The sequence below is a fragment of the Streptopelia decaocto genome, assembly GCF_964273445.1.
Source record: "Streptopelia decaocto genome assembly, chromosome: 1".
NCBI classification, from domain to species: domain Eukaryota; kingdom Metazoa; phylum Chordata; class Aves; order Columbiformes; family Columbidae; genus Streptopelia; species Streptopelia decaocto.
Window position 1 is genome coordinate 139048080 of NC_138663.1, and position 22414 is coordinate 139070493.

General features: G+C 44.7%; 2 protein-coding genes across 3 annotated transcripts in view; one reads left to right on the forward strand and one right to left on the reverse strand.

The window, feature by feature from the left end:
* The window catches only part of QTRT2 (queuine tRNA-ribosyltransferase accessory subunit 2), a 14502-nt gene extending 13359 nt beyond the window's left edge, over window positions 1-1143 (reverse strand). The window contains exon 1 of the mRNA XM_082064801.1: window positions 859-1143. Within this exon, the coding sequence (XP_081920927.1) occupies window positions 859-1055 (197 nt within the window). The 5' untranslated portion in view covers window positions 1056-1143. The remainder of the gene's footprint in view (window positions 1-858) is intronic.
* On the forward strand, window positions 1095-22414 carry CCDC191 (coiled-coil domain containing 191). 2 transcript variants are annotated; one of them, XM_082064780.1, is made up of 17 exons: window positions 1095-1342; window positions 1787-1825; window positions 2677-2818; window positions 5139-5270; window positions 5809-5987; window positions 6495-6718; window positions 7527-7683; window positions 9571-9761; window positions 10510-10759; window positions 12309-12763; window positions 13276-13370; window positions 14957-15039; window positions 16382-16483; window positions 17648-17791; window positions 18957-19109; window positions 19479-19633; window positions 21104-22414. In XM_082064780.1, the coding sequence occupies exons 1-17, from the start codon at window positions 1193-1195 to the stop codon at window positions 21234-21236; spliced, it is 2784 nt and encodes a 927-aa protein (XP_081920906.1). In that variant the 5' UTR covers window positions 1095-1192; the 3' UTR covers window positions 21237-22414. The 2 variants fall into 2 exon arrangements, with proteins under 2 accessions (XP_081920906.1, XP_081920905.1); XM_082064779.1 differs by lacking the exon at window positions 21104-22414 and having other exon boundaries at window positions 18957-19598.

The following is a 22414-nucleotide window of genomic DNA, read 5'->3' on the forward strand; positions in this document are numbered from 1 at the left end:
AATGTTAATCTAGGGGGAAAGGTAGCCAAAGAGCCAGTAACCCATATTTTAAATAGATCAATAATGGGAAGGGGATTGTTAGGGTTAATTAAATATATAAACTGAGGCAGGCATCGGGTAGTCTGTAAACCCTGGAGCAGCCAACCAATGGGGAACAGGCGAGGGAATTCGCAACCAGGATTTGGAGGGCATATAAGCAGTGGCTTTTTGCCCTGTTCCATGTGCCCACCTTTAGGGAGAACACCTGGTCTTGCAAAATGGTTAATAAAATTTGCTTTGCTGAGAGATCCTGCCTGGGTCTATGATATTGGCATGGTAATCATTTTCTACAGAGCCTAAGAATCACATCTTACAAACCAGGGCACTCATAATTCTGTGGCAAAAAGTCAGAGCTTTTACCCACACTGACCAGTGACCACTGACTTTCTGAAGCACACAAGGTCACATTGTGACTTTCTGGGCACCGTTACTAACATGCATCACTCAACAACTACACGAACTAGGGTCGGAAGAGCTTCTAATGAGCTTCATGATGCTAATCTTCCCTTTCAGCTGCCACCGTAAGAACTAGCTTTGAGAGCTGGCTGCTTCTAAAGCTGGTTATTCTGCTGGGAAGATGATTGTGAAGTCGCTAAGAGGGGGTTGGCCAAAACACGCTCAAAAACTGTGCAGCCCTCTGGGTCACTTACCTCCACGTGCTTCCTACTAACTCCCTGCACTTCCCTTCGAAAGGGAAGCAACAAAGGGGCAACCAACTCCGACATTTTGCCTTGCACCCCGGGAAGCGAGAAGCCCGGGTAACCCCAGCGGGACACGCTGTGTCCCGCAGAACCTCCCTCGCTCCTCCCCGGCACTCACACGGTCGGCAGGGTCAGCTGGGCCACGGCGGGGACGCCGCCCACCTCCTGCAGCGTGTCCTGGGTGAGGTGTGGCGCCGAGCCGGTCCGCGTGTACAGCAAGCAGCCCGGCAGCGCCAGGGCGGCGGCCCCGCTCCGGCCCAGCTCCACCAGCGTCCCGAGCCGCCCGCCGCCCGCTCCGCACAACTTCAGCTTCATCGCCGGCCCCAAAGCGCCGTTAACCGGCGTGGGCCTCCCTACTGCCCCGCCCCAATCGCCTCACGCGGCATCATCAGCGTGCGCCGGCGGGGAGATCTCGCCCTTCCGCCCGCCGTCCAGGGGGGAGCGGCGTTGCCATGGCGAAGCCGCTTCCGCCGCGGTGCGCCGTAGGACAGGCTGAGAGGGGCGGGCGGCTGGCGAGGGTGCCCGGCGTGGCCATGGCCCTCCCGGAGCACAAGCCGCAGCTGTACCGTTGGCGACGCCTCACCGCCGGGGCCCGGCCGAAGGTAACGGGGCCTTACGGGCCGCGGGGCGGCGGGGAACGGCGCGGAGAAAACGCTAGGGGGCGCCAGGGGGAGGCCTGTGGGGCGCTGTCCAATCAGGGCGCGCCTTCTCTGGTGAGGGGCCGCGGGCGGTTGCCACGCCCCCAGCGGCTTTAACGGTGGCGGGAAGAGCAGGATGGGCTCAGCCGAGGGGGCTGCGTGGGTTGTGCACATGCGAAGCGGCCTCCGTGGGTCCCCGCCGCGTTTAGGAGCAGAATCGGGCTCAGGAAAGAGGTGTCGCAGGTGTCGGAGAGGGCTGCGGCAGCGGGATTCGCCGGGGGACTGGCAGTCCCCACTGTGCTCGAGTGAATGGCGCTAAACTTGGAAGCGTTAAACTCTGGTTAAAAAAAAAAAAGTCAGGTGGTTGCAATACCTTTTGTTGTTTTGTTGGTTTTTTTTTCTCTCCAGACAAGGTTTGACTCTGATAACTTGGGACACTGGATCAAGGTGAAGTAACTTGCACAGTAACTCACTTAACAGTAAGGTACCTTGTTGGCTATGCATAAAACTCACGGGTCACACGCAAAACTTAATGTTGAGCAGGACTGCAGGCTGTATGTATGGGCATGAATACAAGAGATTTATCCCAAAGCACCATCTCTTGCGTCTACAACCACCTGAGATCAAGGAAAACTAATTCTAGGGTGAACTTCCCTTTGTTTTGCTTCCTTGGGCAACCTCATGCTCCTACCCTCAGCCTGCTTCTTATGTCAGATAGGAGTGTGCATCTGCCTCTTCAAGCAGTCTTCTTGACCTCTGGCAGCTGCTTGTTCTGGTTGTCTTAGCACAAAGGGAGGAAGCTCTGCAGAAATGTGGGCTGTCTGGGGTACAGGTGTTACATGTGAAAACACAGTGACATGTCAGGACCATTTACACCTCAGAGAAGAATATGGGACAGAAAATCACTCAGATTATTGACAGAGTGGCTAGCCCAGTTGTGACAAAATGCTGATAGCAAATTTCATAGTTGGTGGTTGCTGGGGACGAGCTCTGCAAGTCTCCATCCATCCCCCAGGGGCTGAGTGTTTGCATTCTCCGTACACGTTCTCCAATCACTATGATTGGCACTAATTGCCAAATTAATGCTTATTGCTTAATCATTTCTAAGCCCTATTTCCCCAGACATTTGGAGAAATGTGTTTCAAAATCTGTTTCTTGTAACAGCCATGCTGTCTTGTGTGACATTCCCACTGATGTTTGCATTCTTTAGAGGAGAAACCTGGATACCAGGTATAGGAAGTTTAAAAATGAATATCCAGCAATCCTTAGAAATGTGTTTTCCTTTCTTTAATTTAAAGAGAGTGCACCAAGCCTCTGAGTATGCTGTCTCTGAAGCTTTTTCCCTTGAAAAGTCAAGGTATCCACAGGGGCCTTGTGGTCCTGTGACACGTTTGGAAACCGTGGAACAGCTGCAAGATCATGATGATGCCTATGAGGAAGGTGAGCTGAGATACTGCTTGCACAAGCTGCATAAAATGAACTGTTCTTGATCCAGCATCGTGGTTCTGGTCTGAACAGGCTCTTGCAAGCTTGAGACCAAAAGAAACAGCTGATAGTAAGATGTCTTTCGTCTAACAAAAAGGCATAAGAAGAATCAATTGCTGGAGTTCAAGGTAGATCTTACTGAGCATACCTAAGAGAGGGATAAACTCTGTCTTCTGGACACAGGTCAAGACAAGGATGAATACTGCTCTTGAAGACACATCGTATGGTCAAATACAAGTTAGTGGGCTATAGGACACGGGATGAAATTACCTGACGTATTTTTGATAGCAGGCCAGATGTGAAAATAGAGTTGCTCTGTGTAACTTACACATCTACAAATAATTGTGTGGCTTTGCTTTGATTGCCATGCAAAATTTTCCTCACTAATTAGCTAATAAAATATTCTTTTTGTAATGCCTGCAGCCACAAGTGCTTATCAAAATTTGAAAATAAAACTGCAGTACTTTAAAAAAAGAGAGAAATTATCTCACGTCAAGTGCTTGAAGTACATCTGCAGTGTAATAAGCTGATAGGAGACAAGATTTTTAAAACTGAGTTAACCATTCTTTTAAGACTCAAAAGTGTGCCTTACAGAATGGTATGAAGACACATCTCAAGAGCATCCACTTCAATACAAGAAGTCAGCTTTTATACTTGTAATTATCATGGCTTCTACTGCTAGGAGGGAATATACCTCTCTGCTTACAGTGCACTGTCTGAATGCATTAGACAGCATAGGGGCTCAAAAGGAGCTGTCTTTGCAGATGATGAAAAGTTGCTTGCTTTCCTTGTGTGTCTTTATTATTTTGGTTTGCCCTTCTCAGCTAGGGTTTTCCTTTTTATAGCTGCCAATCCCTCAGGATTGTTCCTAGTTCAACTGAAAACCTTTTATCTGGAATCCATTATTAGAATACTTAATGGTATTAAGTACACATAGTGCACTTTGCAAAGAAAGGTATTGGGAAGTGCCAGAACTGTTTTACTCCAGTTATGAGGAGCTCACATTTCCCAGTCAAAAAAGTAACCCTTCTCTGAGTGAGAAGCCATTTTTCTATCATCTTCTTTCTGTTATCAGATATATTTCCTTGTTCCTGAGTTGGCCTGAGAGATTATAAAAGAGAACAAAAGTGATTTGAAGGACAAGAAACATTAGATTCATGTTTTCTTCAGAAAAAAAACCTGCTCCTTTTTAAGGAAGTTTTAAAAAGGCTTTGTTGCCTTAGAAATACCAGGACTCAATGGGAGCATCTTCACTTTGTGTCAGAAATGGAGATTTGGAGCAGCTGCTCCCTCCTGGGTGTCTTCTTTGTGCCTTTACAGGGCATGACTTGCACTGCAGGGGCTGCTGAGGTCCCTGCTCTTTGCCCAACCTCACTGCATAGATAGCTCAAGATGGCTCTGCTTCTCGTGGGGCTGCTCCTGATGCCTTGCAGTTTACAGCCCTGCGTTCTGCTTCAGGAACAGCTTGGCCACGCATGCAGTGAGACCAGGTGGTTTGTTGAGGCAGCAGCCACATTAGCTGTCTTGGCTTTTGAGTAAGAACTCTGAAACAGGATTTTTTGTGTTTTTCTACAGAAAAGCGGAGATGCAAATGCAGTCCACAGGAGGACTTTATATGCAGTTGTTCATTAAGCATTTGAGCTCACTGAAGCATATCAAATCCATCATGGGTGCATTCCTGTAGTTGCAGTCTTAATTCTGAGTACAGGTAGTGCCTGATGAGGTTTACCACCTGACATATTTGTAATCTAGACTTACCAGTTATTCCTGGAGCTGTGGTACTTGCAAGGGTACCTGTACACATGGAGCAAACATTTGTCCAAACAGAGGTTCTTTTTTGTATTTAACATGTGACAACTGTGGCTGTACATGTGGAAAATACCTAAGCGCCTGCAAGTGCAGTGGTAAAACATATGAATTCTGAGTTATAAATTACCTCATGTGAATTCCATCTTGATAAATGATACTATAATCACACAAGTGATCTAAATGTCCACAGAATTTTGTAGGGAAATGGAGTGAAGAAGAATTTGTTTGTGACATATGTGATAGGGAAAAAGTTTGCCACCTTCTCTTCCTGTCCTTTTATAGATCAAGAAGATTAAAACAGAACTATTAGCCTTATTCCGTTTTGTGTTGCAGATCAGTTTTCAGTCATTTTAGACAGCCTTCCCAGCATGTGATATGACTCTTCCAGAGATGGAGTCTTGCTAGTTTACACTTACCCATATATGTTTTAAGCAAGTTAGGTCATCAGTCTCTTTCCTTGTGATAGCCCAAGAGCTGCTCAGTAACTGGATGAAGTCCAAACTGCAACTGAAGCTGAAGAGCGATGGAGAAGAGGAAGCTGACTCTGTCCTCCTGGAAAAGCCTTCTGCAGCCCCTCTGAAGGATGAGCGCTTTGATGGTGAGAGCACAACAAAGCAGTTCCTGGCTTCCTTTCTGAGAATGTGCTGGGGAAGGGAGCCATGTCTCATGGCTTGTCAGACTGAGAGGTAAAAGTTGCTTTGAGGCCAAGATAGTGGGATCAGTAGAAACAAGATTAGAGGTGATGATTTTTATCCCCCAGCTCTTACAGCAGCTTGCTGTTGGGCTGCACAAATGCACCTCATAAACATTCATTGTCTCCCTTTGTAAAAGAGAAATTTTATTTATTTTATGTATGGGTATTTATGACGCCTGTCAAATTTACACAGCTATTTGAGATGCTCAGAGGCAAGGCAGTAAAAAATGGGCAAAATGTTGTTCCTGCTCTAGCGTGTTCAATGCGAGACTGATTAAGACTCTGGAGATAAATGGTGTGCAGTCAGTGTGTCTGCTTTCATCAGAAATGCATTCACAGTCTGGGAAAGTGATCCCTTTAATTACGTTAGGCTCTGTGATCTGAGACAGAGGGGTTTATTCATTTCAGACTAGGCTGAATTAATCTGAATTCCTCATTTCAGACTTGTGCAGCTATCTGGAACATGAACTGGAAAGTTCTTCTGTCCAAGCATACCTACAGCATCTTTTGCAGAGTGAAGTTGTGAACTATGGGATAGTGAAAGGACTTAGACTTCAAGACAGCAAAGAAAACCAAGAAATTGTAGATCCTCGAATAACCATGGAGCTCAGGCATAAGCAGGTGAGCAGGCAAGGCTGCGCAGTTAAAAGGAATAAGATGTAGCATTACAGGATGAGAGTAAAAGCCCAGTGATACTTCCCCAGTATTCTCTCCCACCCTTCAATAATCTCTGATTTGGAGGCATATACCCCAGGATACTCTTCCACAGTATGGCTGAAACGTTACTGTGTTTCTGCGTGCACATTGGCCATTTACAGTAGCTTGCAGAGTTAACTTTCACTACACCTCTTCAGGTTTTCCCTCTTTTTGAAGACTGACAGGAAAAGCCACCATGGCAGTCAGTTCTGAGTTTGTTCCCATCAAATAATACTGGTTTAACCTCACTCTCATGACTGGAGTTTTTTGCTGGTCTGAGAGCAGAACCAGTCCAGTCAGTGCCATCTACAGGTAAAATTGCTTGCTTCATGTGTAAGGTAGACTGTGACCCACCCTGTCAGTGTATCATGAACCTCAAATTCTTCAGCCTTTGGTGACCAATTTGACTCTTACTGATTTCCTCCTGCCCAGGTGAAAGAAAACCGGATGAGGCGTCAGAAGGCATTAGAGCTTCAGAGACAAGAAAAGTCCCTGAAGAAATCACTTCTGTCTGAGGCCAAGCTCCAAGCACAGGAGGAGGACAGAAGGAAGGCTCTGAAGGCCAAGAAGGAGGAGGAAGAGATCCAGAGGGAAATGGTGAAGCTGCGAAAGGAAATGGCTGAGAAGAGGCACATCATGGCAGAAGCATGGAGAATGTAAGAGGGAGGGGTGGGGCCTGGAAAGAACCATATGAAGAACAGTTCTCAGCTCCTTTAGCTAAATGTGGAGAGAACTGGTGGTCCCAAAGGAAACATCTCCTATTCCTCTATCTACAGACTCTCCCAAAACCTTTTATTCCTTTGCTACCAACTTCAATGGCAAAGTTTATCACTAGTGGGAAGATGGACTGAAGATCCTGTTAGCCTCTCAGCCATTACCAGCACGTACACTGAATCACACAGTAGGAGCATCTTTGTACTACCGTGCATTCGCTTCATCGACTGCATGGCCATATTCAGCCTTGTTAGCATCTAATGCAGCAAGAAAGCCAGTACACACACACACAAAAATAGAATTAATCGCTAGCCTACCTAGAATAGTCGTTGTTCAAAGTCTAGCACTTATGATACTTCCTGTGCTGTGAGAGAATTAAGAGCATTCTTGGCTGAGAATTCTGTAGAGACATAAATTTTGCTTCTGCTGAGCTTGGATTGTCACAGAGATGTGACTTGTAGGGATGCCATTTCTTAGGCAGCCCTGAAATCCCAAATATTCTCATGCAAGTGCTTTACTGAAATCTTACTATTTTCTTCTGCCTACTGTATTTTGGAAATGCTCCAGACTGTTTAATCTCTGGGACTCCAAACTGTAACAGAGGCTGTTTTCTAAAAAGTCTAAGTTAAATAATCAGCAGCTTTCTAAGCTGTAAAGGTGATTCTCTTAGCGTTGGCCAGGAGGAGGGTGAAATCTGTGCTACACTACCTTACTCATCGTATTAGATCTGTATGTTTGTTCGCTTTCCAGGGAAAGGAAGAGACAAGAAAAATGTCAGAAGCTGTCAATGCACGAGGTATCTATTACTACATCACAACCCTTGGTCCTGAAGAAAGAAGAGCAAGGAGAAGAGAAACAAAAAAAGGCTCAGGAGCTGTTGCGCAGGATTCAGACCAATAAGCAGAGAGTGAGCATTACTCTTCTTTATCTGAGATGCTGAGCTACCGGCCCTCAGCTACCATTTGCAAAACTTAAGTAAAAAGCCCTGGTTATCAGATTTTTTTACTTCTTCCAAATCCTTTTCCTGATACCAAGCAAGTTGAAGAGCAGGCAGAAAAGTATCTTGTAAGACTAGGAGCAAGAAATCCTGGGCCTCCACATCCCCAGTGTTTCTGTGCCTTAAGTGCACTCAGTGGGAGGTTTCACTGAGAATTGTGGATAAGATGCAGCGCTCAGTAGTGAACACAAAGGCTTCTGCAGTTGAGAAATTGGCAGTTGTACACAGAAGACAGCAGAGCAAGATTTGTTTTCCCTTGAGGAAAGAAGTTAAAAGCAGGGCAAAGTGGCACAAAAAAGCCTGAGAAGTCCTTATTGTGTGTATGGGGAGATACTTTAAAGATTGCTTTGCAGACCCTGGTGCAGGAGCAGAGAGTAGAAAGAGAAGTGCCGAGGCCTGGGATGAAGTTTGTGCAGGTTCTCCAGTAGCTGCAGTATGCCAGCACATTCACAGTAACGGGTTCTTCAGGGATCCACTCCCACTGGGTGCAGCAGGATATTCTGTGGTATTGCAACAGCTCTTTTGAGGCAAATCTGTAGACTTTAATAATTCCTAGTAGGAACCTGTTTCTTTTACCCTTATTATTCTGATACCATGACCAGCTCTGGGTTAAACACCTAGTTGTATCAAATACTTGCAATTAATGAGCAATCCTTTTGTACTGAATAATTTTATATGGGCAGTCTCAGCAAAGGAAATAAATTTCCGCAAGTGTAGGTATGAATGCCATCTATCAGGTAACGTTTTTAATTAATAGAACGGTCATCATCATTAACGTCTACTTACCCATATCTGGATTTTTTTTAATAGAAGAATTCTATGGCTTTTATGGTGATTCTCCCCATGGTTCACTTCATCTGCCTGCTAGATTTGAGTTTGGCTACTGTATAGCAGCACACAACCTCTCTCCAGCACAATCTAAGCTATGAAGATAAGCCTGAATAAAGCCACAGAACAATTTAGGGCTGGCATAATGTGAGAAGCCATGGCTTAGCTGAACTAAGCAATAGCGACACTGATTATTTTCATAAAGCAGAAAGAAATAGCTAATGCATTGACATTTTATCCTTCTCATAAGTCTCCATTTGGAGATTTCAGTGACTGAGAGGAATGCAATTTAAACAAGGCATTATGACAAGGGGGACAGCAGAGTCCTGTGAGCTGACCTGCTTGGAGAATCAAAATGAACAGTGTCTGCTCTGACAGGGCTAGAATTATGGGTTGGGTTAGATTAGATAGCAAATTCCTGTTCTGTACAATGTATATCACTCCCAGAGGCAGTGAGTCTAATTACACAATAGGGGAATTGTTTGGCTTCCTACTGGCCCAAGGGTGAGCTTAGGTCATGTCATAAATTCATGCTAGGAAGCATCTTGATTTTTGTCCAAGTTAAAAAAAAAAACCACAAGTGGTCCATGGAGGTATTTGTGAACTGTCCTCCACAGAAGTGTTCTTACCTGTAGCATTTTAGACATTTTCTAGATTTTGAAACATCTTTCCTGTCTCTAGAAATTCTGTGTTCTTTCACCCATTTTATTCCTTTACACATGGTGAACTGTGTTTCACTCAAAAGCATAGAACCCCATGGTGTTATCTTTCTAGTCCCTTTTGCTTTTTGTAGAAGACCTGCACATGCTCTGTTTTATTTTTTTTAATCCCTCAAAGTAATTGTGGAAAGCGAGGATTCTAAAACGAATCTCAAAAACGAAAGTCACATAAGGGGAAAGGTGGAGAGGATCAGCAATTGTGTGATGGGCTACATCTTGCTCATTGGTTTTCTGAAACTCTCCCATGCAGTGCATGCAACGACATTTCTCTGCTTGGCTGAAAGTCCTTCTGGAGCACAGAATTAAAATGGAAAAAGCCAGAGCCCTTGCTGACTGGAAATGCCAGCTGAAGGCCCTACGAGCCTGGAGAAACTATACTTGGGCCCAGAAGATAGAGCAGGAGGCACAGCAATTGGAAGTTCATCTCCAGGATCAAAACAGGTAGTGTCCCTACACTGTTGAATTCTTCCTCCTGCAGCAATACTCAGGCAGTGCAATAATTAGGGACTATAAAAGGGACTTGCCAGTTAGCCAGCAGGAGGAAAACAGCAGCTTTTTGAGAAAATTACTACATTGCCTGCAGTCTGCCAGAGGTGTTGTGGCACAGATGAAAAGGAGAACAGAGATAAATAAGAGCTTTAGCATTGTCCAACAAGCCTTCATCTAGTTCTCTCTGTAGGTATCTTTCCTGGAAATCTCACCCTGGCTTGTTCTAGACCTCAGAGAATATGAGGTGCTATATTTATTCCTGATTAATAATTTCCTATTTCAGCAGTAGTATACAGAGATAATTTTGGCCAGTGCCTGTCATTAAAGAGGCTGTTGGATTAATTCCCTGCCAGCCAGTGAAAATTTTGCTCTCGCAGGTGTCAGCCGCTGCTTCCCCCTCTGCAGCTTGCAAGGGAACAGGATACCTCTTTTGCACCTACCCTGCTGCCCAAGGATGACACAGGAAATTGCAAAATGGGAACTAGGGAATCTTACTTCAAAGTAACAGACATCCCCTCCCACTCTTCCTTGGAGAAACATTTTACAGCTTTGGAGGCCCTTCAGAATTAAGTGACAAAAGGACTTGGGAAGTTATGGGGCCTGGTGCCATGGCCTGGACTGTTGTACTTGATACAGTTGTTGCAGGCAGGCCTGGGCAGAAGCCTCACTTCTGTAGTAACACAAGTGCTTTCTCATGCAGGAAAAAACAGCTGTCTGTGGAGCATAACCAACGACGGCTTTTGCGCAGCTGCTTTCTGGCATGGCAGCGCTGGAGCCGAGCAGAGACAGAAAAGCGAAAGCTGCAGATCCAGAGGGAGGAGACAAAGAGAAAGATGGCACAGCTGCTGGAAGTCATGTCACTGGGGAAGGGTGGTCTGGACAGGCTGCTGGAGGTTAAGAAGCCTGGGACAGCAGAAGTAAAGCATTGTCAAGATTTGCAGCAGAACAAGGTAAATCCTTCCCACACAGTTATGTCTACTGGCATCTCAATACTCTTACAAAGTACTTTGTGTGTGCAATCTCAAATAAAAAGAACATTGTCCCAGAGGAAGGCTTATTTTCCAGGGTGACCCTAAATACCTGCCTGCAACTGTTCTGAAGAGAAGGCTTTAAAAAACAGAGGCAAACATGAAAAACACTGAATGAGTTTTTAAAACAATCTCTCGTGCTGCCAGAGAACAACGCTTCGTGTACTGTGGATCGCAGTGAGCATCCCACCCCCAGCTCACTTTTGCTCAGAGATTAGTTACAGCTTTGATGCCTGCTTAGACTGAAAAAGAATAACGCTTGATGGCATGACGAGATTTTGTCATGCCACTGCAGATCTCTGGCTTCTAAGTGTGGGGGAAAAAATGTTGTCACTGTCTATTTCAAGATAATGCACATCAGAAGGGCATAGGAGAGGAGAATCAAAGGTTGCTTCCTTAAATTATCAATTGTCAGGTCAGAGCCTGCCCTTCCTTCTGTCTATGCAACCTGTACCACAGCAGTGTCCAGATCCCAGCATGAGAGCTCACATACACATACTGCAGGTCAAGCTTTTAATTTGCTTAAGTGTCGGCAAGAGTTGATTTCGTACAGTGGTTCTATCATCCTAGTAGGCCCTTATTTTTCTTCCGATGCACTGGTAAAATTTTTGCTGGAAGGACGGGACTCAATTTGGGGTTTGACTTAGGAATCAGAAAGCAGACCTTACATCTGATGCCTTTTCAGGGAAACACCAAGTGTCAGAAAAGGTGCAGCCTCATTCCCCACTGTGCACCAGTATCATGGTGATGTTTATTAAAGCTGTAGAAGAGGCATGAGAAAACAGCACCTTGTGGACTTCTCTTCCATCTGAAAAGGGACTGTCCAGTAGATCAACCACGTAGATCACTTTAACAACTGTTTTTTTCCTTTATTCTTCATTTGAGCGCTAAGTGGAGACAACACAGTCCAAAAGGGAGTGTGCTAATCCCTGAGAAATCAGCTGTCCTGAGCTGTGTTCCCTAACAAAATAGTCAGGATACATTCCCAACAGAGCTCTTGGAAATTCAGGCTAGACATGAGGAAGAAATTTTTTACAATAAGGGTGGTGAAACACTGGCACAGGTTGCCCAGAGAGGTGGTGGATGATATTCCAGGCCAGGCTGGATGAGGCTCTGAGCAGCCCAATCTAGTTGAAGATGTCGCTTCTCATTGCAGGGAGATTGGACTAGATGACCTTTGAAGGTCCCTTCCAACCCAAACTATGCTATGATAATCAGGATTTATTCCTCCCAGGGAAATGGCACACAGCTCCTTAACAGTTCTTTCCCACAGCCTCCCATTTTGTGCATATCAGGGCCCTTCTGTCCTGGCTAGGAATTGGATAAAGATTGCATAGCTGAGATTACCCTACTTTTCAGGCACTTCACTAGATTTACACTAAAGAAACACTTACTGTGTAGCAAGGGAAGAAGATTGCTTGGTTTTAATCAATGCCAGGTTTTCCTAATTTTTTTTTTTTTTTTTCCCTAGCCAACTGAAACTTGCCTCATACAGAAAGAACCTGGCCAGACCCAAGGCCGCTCTTGTTGGGATGCTGCTCACATGTCTCATTCATACAGAAAACCCAGACGTGCCTGGGAAATTACACTAAAACATGCAGCCCCAAGTGCCCAGGACCAGGCTGTGTACAGGAATCGAACAGCTGCTCTCCCCCAGCAGTTTCAGGCACCTGGTCCAAAGACAGCTCCTGCTTACGGCAGCCGTTTTGAGCACCGTCATGCCTTCCAGCAACGTCTGATTGAGGAACAGAGGCGGCAGCTTCAGAAACAGCAAGAGCTGATCCTCGAACTGCAGGAAAATCAGAGGCTGAGCAGAGCTAAAGAAGAGGCAGCACAAGCCACGGCTATAACCCAGCAGCTTAACAACTCTGCTTCACAAATCAGGGAGGAAAAACAATCCAGATGCAAGAATACAACCCATTTGAGGTATACACCCTCGATGAAGCAGGCTCAATTAGTCAGCTTGTCTCATTCCTACTCATGTTGAGCCACAATTTGCCAGGCATACTTCAGTCGTGCTGGCATTATCTGCTCTTCTTCTCACCTGTGACTTTGCCTCAAGGGTAGTATCAGGCTGCCCACAGTTCTCCATCCTTCTCTCTTTTTGCAATGGCTCGACACCATGTGATCCATACAGGATCCACTTAGAAACAGCAACACTAGTGTCACACATGGTAGCAGCAGGGATTTGTTTAGTTGGAAAGAAAGAGAGAGTGTCATCCTCAGTATTTCAGAATGTGCAGCAGCCCTGGGTACTCAGCTCCTTTGCAAGGGTGCATCACTAATCCCATTTCAAGTGTGTATCAGGGATTCAGAATGGAAATACAGCACAATGAAGAATAGAAACCACAAGGCATGTTTCTCAGCCATAGGTGGTAGAATTGAGACATCATTTGACCACATTCATTAACTAATTTCTTTACTCTCTCCTTTCATAGTCCACCTGTTTCTCATGGGCCAGAAAACACACGGGCAGTGTTGCAAGACAGGAGGGCCTCCAGCCAGCTGACCTCACCTCATCCCATACTGAAAGGTATTGTTCTAGATAGCAAAGACCATTCCAGGTCTCTTTACTCAACAGCTTGTCTGGAAACCTCTCTTTCTTCACCTCAGCCTTGCTGGTTGATGACAGTATGCAAACAAACCTCAGCACTCTTTCCCAGCCTGACCAGCGCTGTGAGAGGGTGAGCCGTTTTCATGCCCAAGTCAGGCATCTGTAAAACCCAAGCCACTGCCAGCCCCTCAAGTCCATGCTCTGGTAGTGGTTACTCCTAACACTTGTGATTGTTTCTGCTGTGACAAGACTCAAAAAAGAAGCTCTACAGGCTTTTTCATTGTCAGTCTTGTTTCCTTCATTGCGCATTCAAGTAACACTTGAACTGACCAGTCATTTTCATCTAACTTTGACAGAGGTAGTGAGATTTCAAAGGGAATTAAGTGCCTAGCTAGATCAGTAAAGGAGCTCCAGATCCCTGCTTTCTGTGAAGGATCTCCCCTTCTCTGGCCACACTAGAACAGCATATACACGTTAAACGTGCAGCGCATCCTTTTAATGAAGTAAATTAAGATCAGATTCTGTTATATCCCTGGGTTGTGTTCTTCCATATCAACTGGGTGGTGGTTACAGTCTGCATGAAAGGTTGTCTGGAATATGATCATTGTGATTTTTGACAGTTCTGGGATCACCAGAGCTTTTTGGCCATGATGGCTGGGCATTAATAGTTGCCTTTCATTAACTGACTGTGTTCAGCTCCAATGCTACCTAGTCCAAGCCATCACTCACTCTGATTTGCCTGAACTCTGCACACCTTAGAGACAGTAAACTTACTTTCAGAGCACTCAGTGCTTTTGTTTGAAGATCTCAAAAAAATTCGGTGAATAAGTTATTACTGGATGATTTTCCTTTGGCAGAGAATCCTGGGACAGCTGAGAAGAGAAAGGAATCTGAGGAAACCTATCATGGTCAAAACACTTAAATACTCACCAGTTATTGATTGTTCCAGCCTGTGCTTCATTTGCAAATTCAGAAGAAGGGAGCACAGGTTCTCAGCTCCACTGCATCTTCTGTGTAGTCACATCAGCACTGTAACACCTTTGCTGATAGCCAGCAAGATCACCGCATTGCAATTTATCTCCCAAAAGAAGCATTAGGCAGCAGTTTCTCGCTAGTGGAACCAAGTACCTGTGTGTCACTGTGGCAGAGATGCTTTCCATCATGAAGCTGCTGTTTAAGTAAACAACTGGAGCTTACCAGAGACCTTTTAGCAATAGCTGCTAAATCAGGTGCCCTGAGCCTCAGCACTCCATCAGGGAAGACAGGGATAAAACATCTGAACACAGCTCCTTTCATAACTGAGCCTTCATGGCTCTGACTGTCAACCAAGGAGGGTTCAGTGAATCTAACTGAGGTAGTTCCGAGTCATCTCATAAATGTTCATGGGTTCCTTGTTCATGACACTGCCAGCCATAAGAGGCAACAGAAAGTAAGTCCCTTTGTGCTGGCACTGGCAGGTCTATGGGGGCTTGGCAGTAGAATGTAGTGGTCATGCTTATTCACCAAATTTCTGCCATTATCATATAGCTCATTTTTACTAAGCCTTATGTCCTCTGTTTCTGTAGCTATGGAGGAGAGAGCAACTCAGCGGGCGGAACGGAGGAGGAAACTAGAAGAAGCCAAACAACGAAGGGAAGAGGAAAAATTGGTAAGGGAAATGGAAAATGAAATAAAGTGTCTTTCACGCCATTCCAGTTACAAGAAATGCTCTTTTTAACCCAAAAGTGAGGGACCAATCAAAGGCACTTTATCCAAAACAGGAGTTTTATAGTTTGTGAGAAAGCAGATGTCCAGCACATATCAAAAGAAGTAGTTATTGCTACAGTGACAGCACTAACCCTGCCATATCACAAGCAGACACTTTATGTTGCTGCAGTTGCAGTTCTACAAGCAGCCTCCATTACCACCCCCCCCACTTCTTTCACACCTGCCCCATGACCATAACTTGTCCTTGCTGAGGATGGGAAGGGTGGAAGTGCCTGCAGAGATCCACTTGACTGCACCCAGCAATGGTGAGTTTCGCTTCCACTGCCTTTCCTGTCTGGTTAGGTGCAGCTTGAGGATGTGCAGTCAAACCTAGTAAAAATCCTGCCTCTTTCTAACAAATCTCTGCTGAAGAGAGAAGATAGTGACAATGTTTATAAAGTTAGTACACAAATTCTGTGACACACATCCAACAGAGAAGCCTTCTTAGCTTCAGGGCATTAAACTGTTACTGAAAACATCCTAATGCAACTTACTGTCAATAAGAAAGCTCAGAACTGGGGTCCTACAACAACCAGCATTTTTTTCTTCCCCAAGACACACTCACATAAGCAGGAAGCTGAAATGAGCCTTAGAGGACACTTTAACCATAGAGTGGACAGACAAGCATCAGGTTAGGTTTCCTCAGCTGCAGTTTCCACAATTGTACCAATCAAGAAGCACAGTCATAGTAATGATGTCTGATAGATGGTTTGGGTTTTAGGCCTTTGACGCATACATTAAGAGCAAGAGCTCTGTGAAATGAGAGCAGAGTGGGTTTTGCAAGGGGAGTAAATAAACATTCAGAGAAGGATACTGTGTCAAGTATGACCAGTACTGAAGTAAAAAAAAAAACTTCTTTGATGTTCAGTGTTTGGGGAAAGAACTGCGTGGGTACCTGTAATGCTGCTTTGCATGTAGAAATAAACTTCAGAACAGAGCCCAGTGATTCAGAACTGACTTCAGCAATAAGGTTATCAATAAAAAACTTGGTGTATGGTTTAAATTTTTTCGGGGAAGAGTGGGCAAATACTATAACTTAGGGCAAAGAAAGATACATATAGGTACATATGCAGTTCATTCATCAGCACAGATCTTGGGGAGTATGTGACAAAGTCTGCTTCCTCCTGAAGTTTCAGGTGCTGTTCAATACTAGAGGAATACTGGGAAAGCTTAGAGGTCTATATTCTTTGAAAATGTCACGTGCCAAATTAATTTTTACCTTTGTCCATTTTCTCCATTTCAAGGCCCAGATGAAGGCTGAAGAGGAAGCACGACAAAGGAAGGAGGCCGAGGAGAAGGAAGCTCAGCGGGAAAAACAACGGGAGGAGAGAAGGCAGCAGAAGCTGGTGATCAAACACCTCATCTGTTTCCCCCCCTTTAGCAGAGACAGGGAAGAAGAACCATTACCCACGAGCACTCACTCAGCAGCCAGAGTAATGTGAACTGAAGCTCTTCATTAGTAGAGCAGAGTTCTACAGCACAGCACCTGCTATATAGACCCACCACCATCCCCCTTTTTGGCAGTGTTAGGAGAAGGGCTGTGGATGAAATGCACTGTGAAGTATATACTATATCTGTCTCATCAGCAGGAGTAAAGGCTGCAGGTGCTGGACGTTCACTGCTGAGGTATAGCTACATAAGCCCCCACAGTGGCAGCATGTTCAGCCTGCTTTTGTAGTGCTCCTTCCACTGTATCCCCCTCCAGCACACACAATGATACCAGTCACAAACACACAATTTAAAAGTAAACAAGCCTGACAGATATATCGAGGGCAACTTTCTACCTGAAGAACAGAAGCATCATCTCCTTGGAGCTAGCCTAGGAATAGCCCCACTTCATTATTTTTACTTGGAAATGAGCTGTCCTAATAACCCAAATAGCACATTTGAAACCCTGTGGGAATTTGACCCACAACTACTATTCTACTTGGACTGTTTTAGGATGTTTGACCTTCATCCCTGAGTCTCAGTCAAAAGTAATATTGTACAGTTATATAATACCCACATCACTTCCCTACTATTTAGCGCTAGATTAAGTGGTAAGGCCCATGCGTAAACTCAGAATCATTTTTGGACATGGTTTCAATCTCTAGTTTTATAAAGGTAGAAAGCTGCTCTCCTCGAGCTCACCAAAGCACCCCTCCCCACACTGATGAAGGCCCATCAAAAGGAGGTTCCTGCTATATCAGCACTGCTGATAGCCACAGATTATATGTCTGCTACAGTAACACCAGACTGCAGTGCTGAGGAAAGGCCAAGTGTTGATAAATGGCCCAAGGAAATGCCCAGAAATACCATCATCTTCCCTGAGAATTTTCAAGATGGTTTGCTCTGCTTTCTACCACAGGTTCTAGTATATGGGGTCAGGTCTGGTCTGCACTGCTCACGATGATGTAGATCCCCATTTCCTGTCATGTCAGGACCTCTAGGTCAGATATGACAATCTGTTGTCATTGCTTCACATCCTCTTTAACCAGAGTGAATTAGAACTACTGCTCTTTGTATTGTAGAAAGAGCTGGAGAAGCAGAGGAGGCTGGAGAAAGAGCAGCAGCTCCTCAAAAAGGCCAGAAATCACTATGAAAAGGTCCTGCTCAGAAAGCATGGAATAGTACCATGGAAAAGGCTGAGGGAGCTAGCCAAGGAAAACCTGGTGGTAAGTGCTGAGGATAAAGGACTGGTGCCATGGGAGGAAGGGAAAAGGAATGGATGCAGCACTCAGCAGAAACCTTAATAGGCTCTTAAGCCAGGTACAGATGGGAAAAGCAAAAATTCTCCCTGTGCACCCTGCCCTATATTATAATAGGTTTTTAAAATCAGCCCATCTGACAATAATCATGAAAGGTCATAAAAAAAACCACAAAGGGTGGCATCCTCATTTATACCTGATTAAACAGGAACCAAAAGGACACAGAAAGGAACCAATTTCAATCTAATGAGAAGTCATCTTTTGTTAGCCTCCACTTGTCTGCAGTACTAACTGCCACATGCCAATAAGACAGTGGGAGTTAGTTTAGTATGATACAGCCAAAAATAAATTGAAGTTATATGACATGAGCCTGTCAATCCTCTTGCCCCACAGCAAAGTGAATCAGTGAGACACTGCCAAGCCACTGTTGTTACAGTGGTTAACCGCATCCCATCTCTAGGGCTTACCCTCTCCCTGGAGTTGGTGCTGGTGCAGTGTTGGCCACTTGTAGAGGTGGGACACCACAGGTGATAATCCAGCACTCCGTTTGAGCATGGCCATATCCTCAGTTCAGAACAGCAAGTGGTAGTTTCTGAGACTTTGACACATAAATGAAACATTTCTGTATATGACTGGATTGGCCTGTCTTATCAGAGGTGGACTAATAACAGTCAGCGGTATCCTGAAGATTTAGCTAGAGCCCAGGGCTAAGTTGGCAAGCTTTCATTTAAGTCACTGGAACTGCAGCTACTTAAAGTATTTGACCAAATGTACATAGGCTTCCAGCTGGGACAAGCAGAGGGATAGCAGCTGTTCCGTAAGTCCACCCTGCTGGTCAGCATTATGGACAGAGTTGGAATAAATTGTTATAGGCCATGCCTCTGCTCAACTCACAATCAGTTAAACTCAGCGTCTAATTCAGAAGGATATTCGCTAGAAGTAATGCAACAGCAGCCTGACAGAGAGACTGGTCTTATTCCTTATGCTGACCTCTTTTTGTGGGAACCTATCCTGTAAGTTATTCCAGCTGTCAGACATCTGCATTTTCTGTTGTCCCCTTTTTTCTGTAGCTTTATGCTTATGTAGTCACTCATCCGAATAACTAGCTGTTGTCTCTGCTGTCTTTACTCAGGTGGCACAAAGGCATCACTGCTTGGGCCTGCAGAGGAAATGCCTGATGACTTGGCTCCAGGACACCCAGAGGAGCCTCATGGAGAAGGCGTCTCAGGCTGAGGACTTCTATTCCCATATGTTGCTGAGACGGGGCTTCAGGAACTGGCTAAAGGTTTTCCCACACCACAGTGGAGAAATGATACCAAGCGAGCCAGTTGCTGCCGTGCTTTCCCCTCACCACACTGCCACTTCACACACCTGCAGCCCAACCTTTGCTGAGTTACATGGTCACCATCCCAGCAACATCATTCCTTCCTTAAGAGATCTTCTTTCAGCTCTCCACTCTCCATCATTCTTCTTCACCCAGGACACTCTCCTCCACTTTTGCACTCTGTCACCCTGCTCCCTGCTGATTTTCCTCCGCTTCTGTCCCCATAACGCTTCACGGACACAGCTTCAGCACCATTCTGTTCCTGCTTATTGGGCTGGGGGTTGGGAGAAAGAAGCCATTCTCACCTCTTTCTCTGTCCTTCTTCTCTAGTACAAGGATTATCTCTCTACTCTGGAGGAGACAGTGAGTAACATCCACTCAGCCTGCCTCATGAGGAAGTACTTCTGGGCATGGTTTGACCTGACCATGGAGGAAAAAAGTATCTTATGGGAGAAGCTGAAGGTTGCTACTGAACACAGTAACAAGTAAGTGCACTCCTTTGCCAGCAGTTCTTTTTACTTAGATTTAATATACCCTATAGATTATTTTAGAGACTACTTATGACCTTTCAATTATCTACTCCCCAAGAACATGTGAAACAGGTTCTTTACTGCTGGTATTTTGCTTCTGTGACATAAACAGACAACATAGCAGAAGTTTATGGTAAGAATTTTCCATGCAGCCTAGAAGAGGAAATTTACTGGTACCCTTCACAGGACTTTTAAATCTGCTGAAAGAGAATACAGTGAAAGCAGATAAGTCACTGAAACTTTCTAAGCTGATTAGCAGATCCAGCCATGCAGCTTCTGCTAAAAGCTGCTTTTGGAAAACCTTTAAGTACAATTATAGCAAGCTAAATGTTGTGCAGGAATTACACTGTATTGTTTTGTCCACAGCAGATGATTTAGTTCTCAAATCCAAAGCTGATCGACTAGAAACATTACTTAAGGAATCTTTCAGTTTATGCCATTGTCAGCCACACAGTTCTACCAGTCATGACTGGAGCTGGATGCACCCAGTTCACTCATTATCCCATAACTGCATTAGCCGTTGATTTTAACAGGAAGAAAAAACTATTGTCAAAGTTCAGCAGAAAACAGAAGCATGTTCACCTGTCTCACAATGAAAGCATGTTAGCTGCATGCAGTCATGAATAGGCTGCACCTGTGCATAGCCCAAACAGGATCTGCAGCACCTTCAAGGAAGAATTAAATTAAATTCTCCTCTTAGGTGGTAGAGCAAACAAGTTCTAGCTTGATCTGTAAGAGCAAAACAGTGCATGATTTAACCCAACAAGCCAGCAAACTGCAAGAACTGGGAAAAATTTAGACCCAGGAAGAGACTGGATTCATTCTATGTATGACCTCATATTAGGAGCATAGTGACCTGTCACTCGTCATTACCTCTCATGGCACTGACTGTTCAGTTCAGACCTTGACATAGCAACCTATTCTTTAGACAGGACTGTCGCTTCCTATTGCCCATATGGGAACCCAGGCTAAGGCACCTGTAGTGGGTGGTTAAAATCAGGTAAGAACTGGAGCCCAGCTGCCTGTGCTCCTAAGTGGCTGGTCTAGACCAAGCAAACCTGCATTTTCCTTAATAAACTGCTTTCAAAGACCTCATTTATTCTTCAAGAAACATCTCTCATCTTCAGAGTGCTAAGCAAAAACCAAGTAATGAATCCTGTCAGAGAAAGGAGTGAAATTCATGGGGGAGGGGAATGGAGAAGGGCAATGTATTATTTTTCCCTGGTATGATTGACATATTAATAGAGTGGTCTGAGTGCAGATGTTTAATATATCACAGCCCTGACTAGCAGCAGAAAGGGCAAATCCCACAGCTATTTTACAGGAGTTCTCCCCTCAAATAGGAGTCATCTTTTGATTACCTGTTATGTTTTAGAAACATCTTCATGTTGTCACTTTGTTCTTTGTGTCCCCAATTTCTTCAAGGAGACTTATGCTGAATGCACTCAAGACATGGAAGCAGTACCCATTGCTGATGAAAAAGGAAAGAGAGAGAGAAGAAAGGAGAAACCAGCTACGCAGGATAGTAGCTGAAATTCTCCCCAACTTCCAAACATGACAGAAGAGAGTCAAAGGCAACAAAAAGACAGATTCTGTTCAGTGCTATCTTCCTACTGCCTGAAACAAATCCAAGGGGAAGTCTTGTCCAGTGCAAAGGGTCTTAACAGCCAAAGGAAGCTTCTTGGGGTCACTGCTGTTGTAAACTAAGTATGTATGGAAACTTATCTGACAGTCTCACTTTGCATTTCAGGAGGTTATTCCCCACAAGGCCCTCCTCATGTGAAGTCTCCGTAGGGGTGTTTTGACTGGTGGCAGAGAGGCCTAGGTAACCAAAGCCTAGGGTATGTTTCCGGCCAAGACCATTTCCAGAGCTGCAGCACTGCCATGAATCCTCCTCCATCACAGGCAGCACAGAACTGAACTGCACCTATATTTTGTTAAGCAGTTACCTGGTGCTTTTCTCTTGCCAGTACTCTGTAGGGTGACACAGCCTGATCAGAGAGTGAACAGACCTGACTGTCACCTGACTCCTAACCACTACTGTGAACCTGGCCACCCAGAGAGCAGTTTCTAGTTAACTGTGCCAGGAAATTTGGATAGGAGGAGGAGAGGAAAGAGCTATTTATGCAGATCATATTTGCTAGTGACCCTGATCACAGTACCGCATATGGACAATCTAAAACCTGGATTCTTTTTCAAGAGCCTGCCCAGTTTGCTGCACTGGCCAGGTCACAACCGTAGAGCTTTGATTTTGGTGGCAAGAGGTGATTCTAAGTTTGTAACCCTCTATTTTCTTATAATTTCAACATTTTCCAAGCTGTTTAACCGTAGTATTTAAGGATGTATTGTGCAAGTCTGTCTGGGCTTTTTCACTTGATCCAACACTTTAAAAAAAAGATCTAAGAAAAAAGGCAGACTGTATCTTTACATAAGCTAAAGCTGGCATGATTAAAATGAAAGTTTCTTATTACTGTTTAACCTTAACCTGCACCATAGTGTAGCTAGGGTAATGCCATTAAGGTACAGTATGTCTTGTCTTAGCAGCAACATAAGGCAAGAATCTGGAATCACTTCCCCCTCACAAGAAGACAGGCAAAGTTCTCTCCAAAAGCACTTGGCAGTACATGAAGCACTTGGGTTACACCAGAAAGAAGACAATTTACTGTTATCCATTGTATCAGATAATTTTTAAAACCTGTATATGCACTGAAAGTTTCCAATAAACCCAAATCTTAA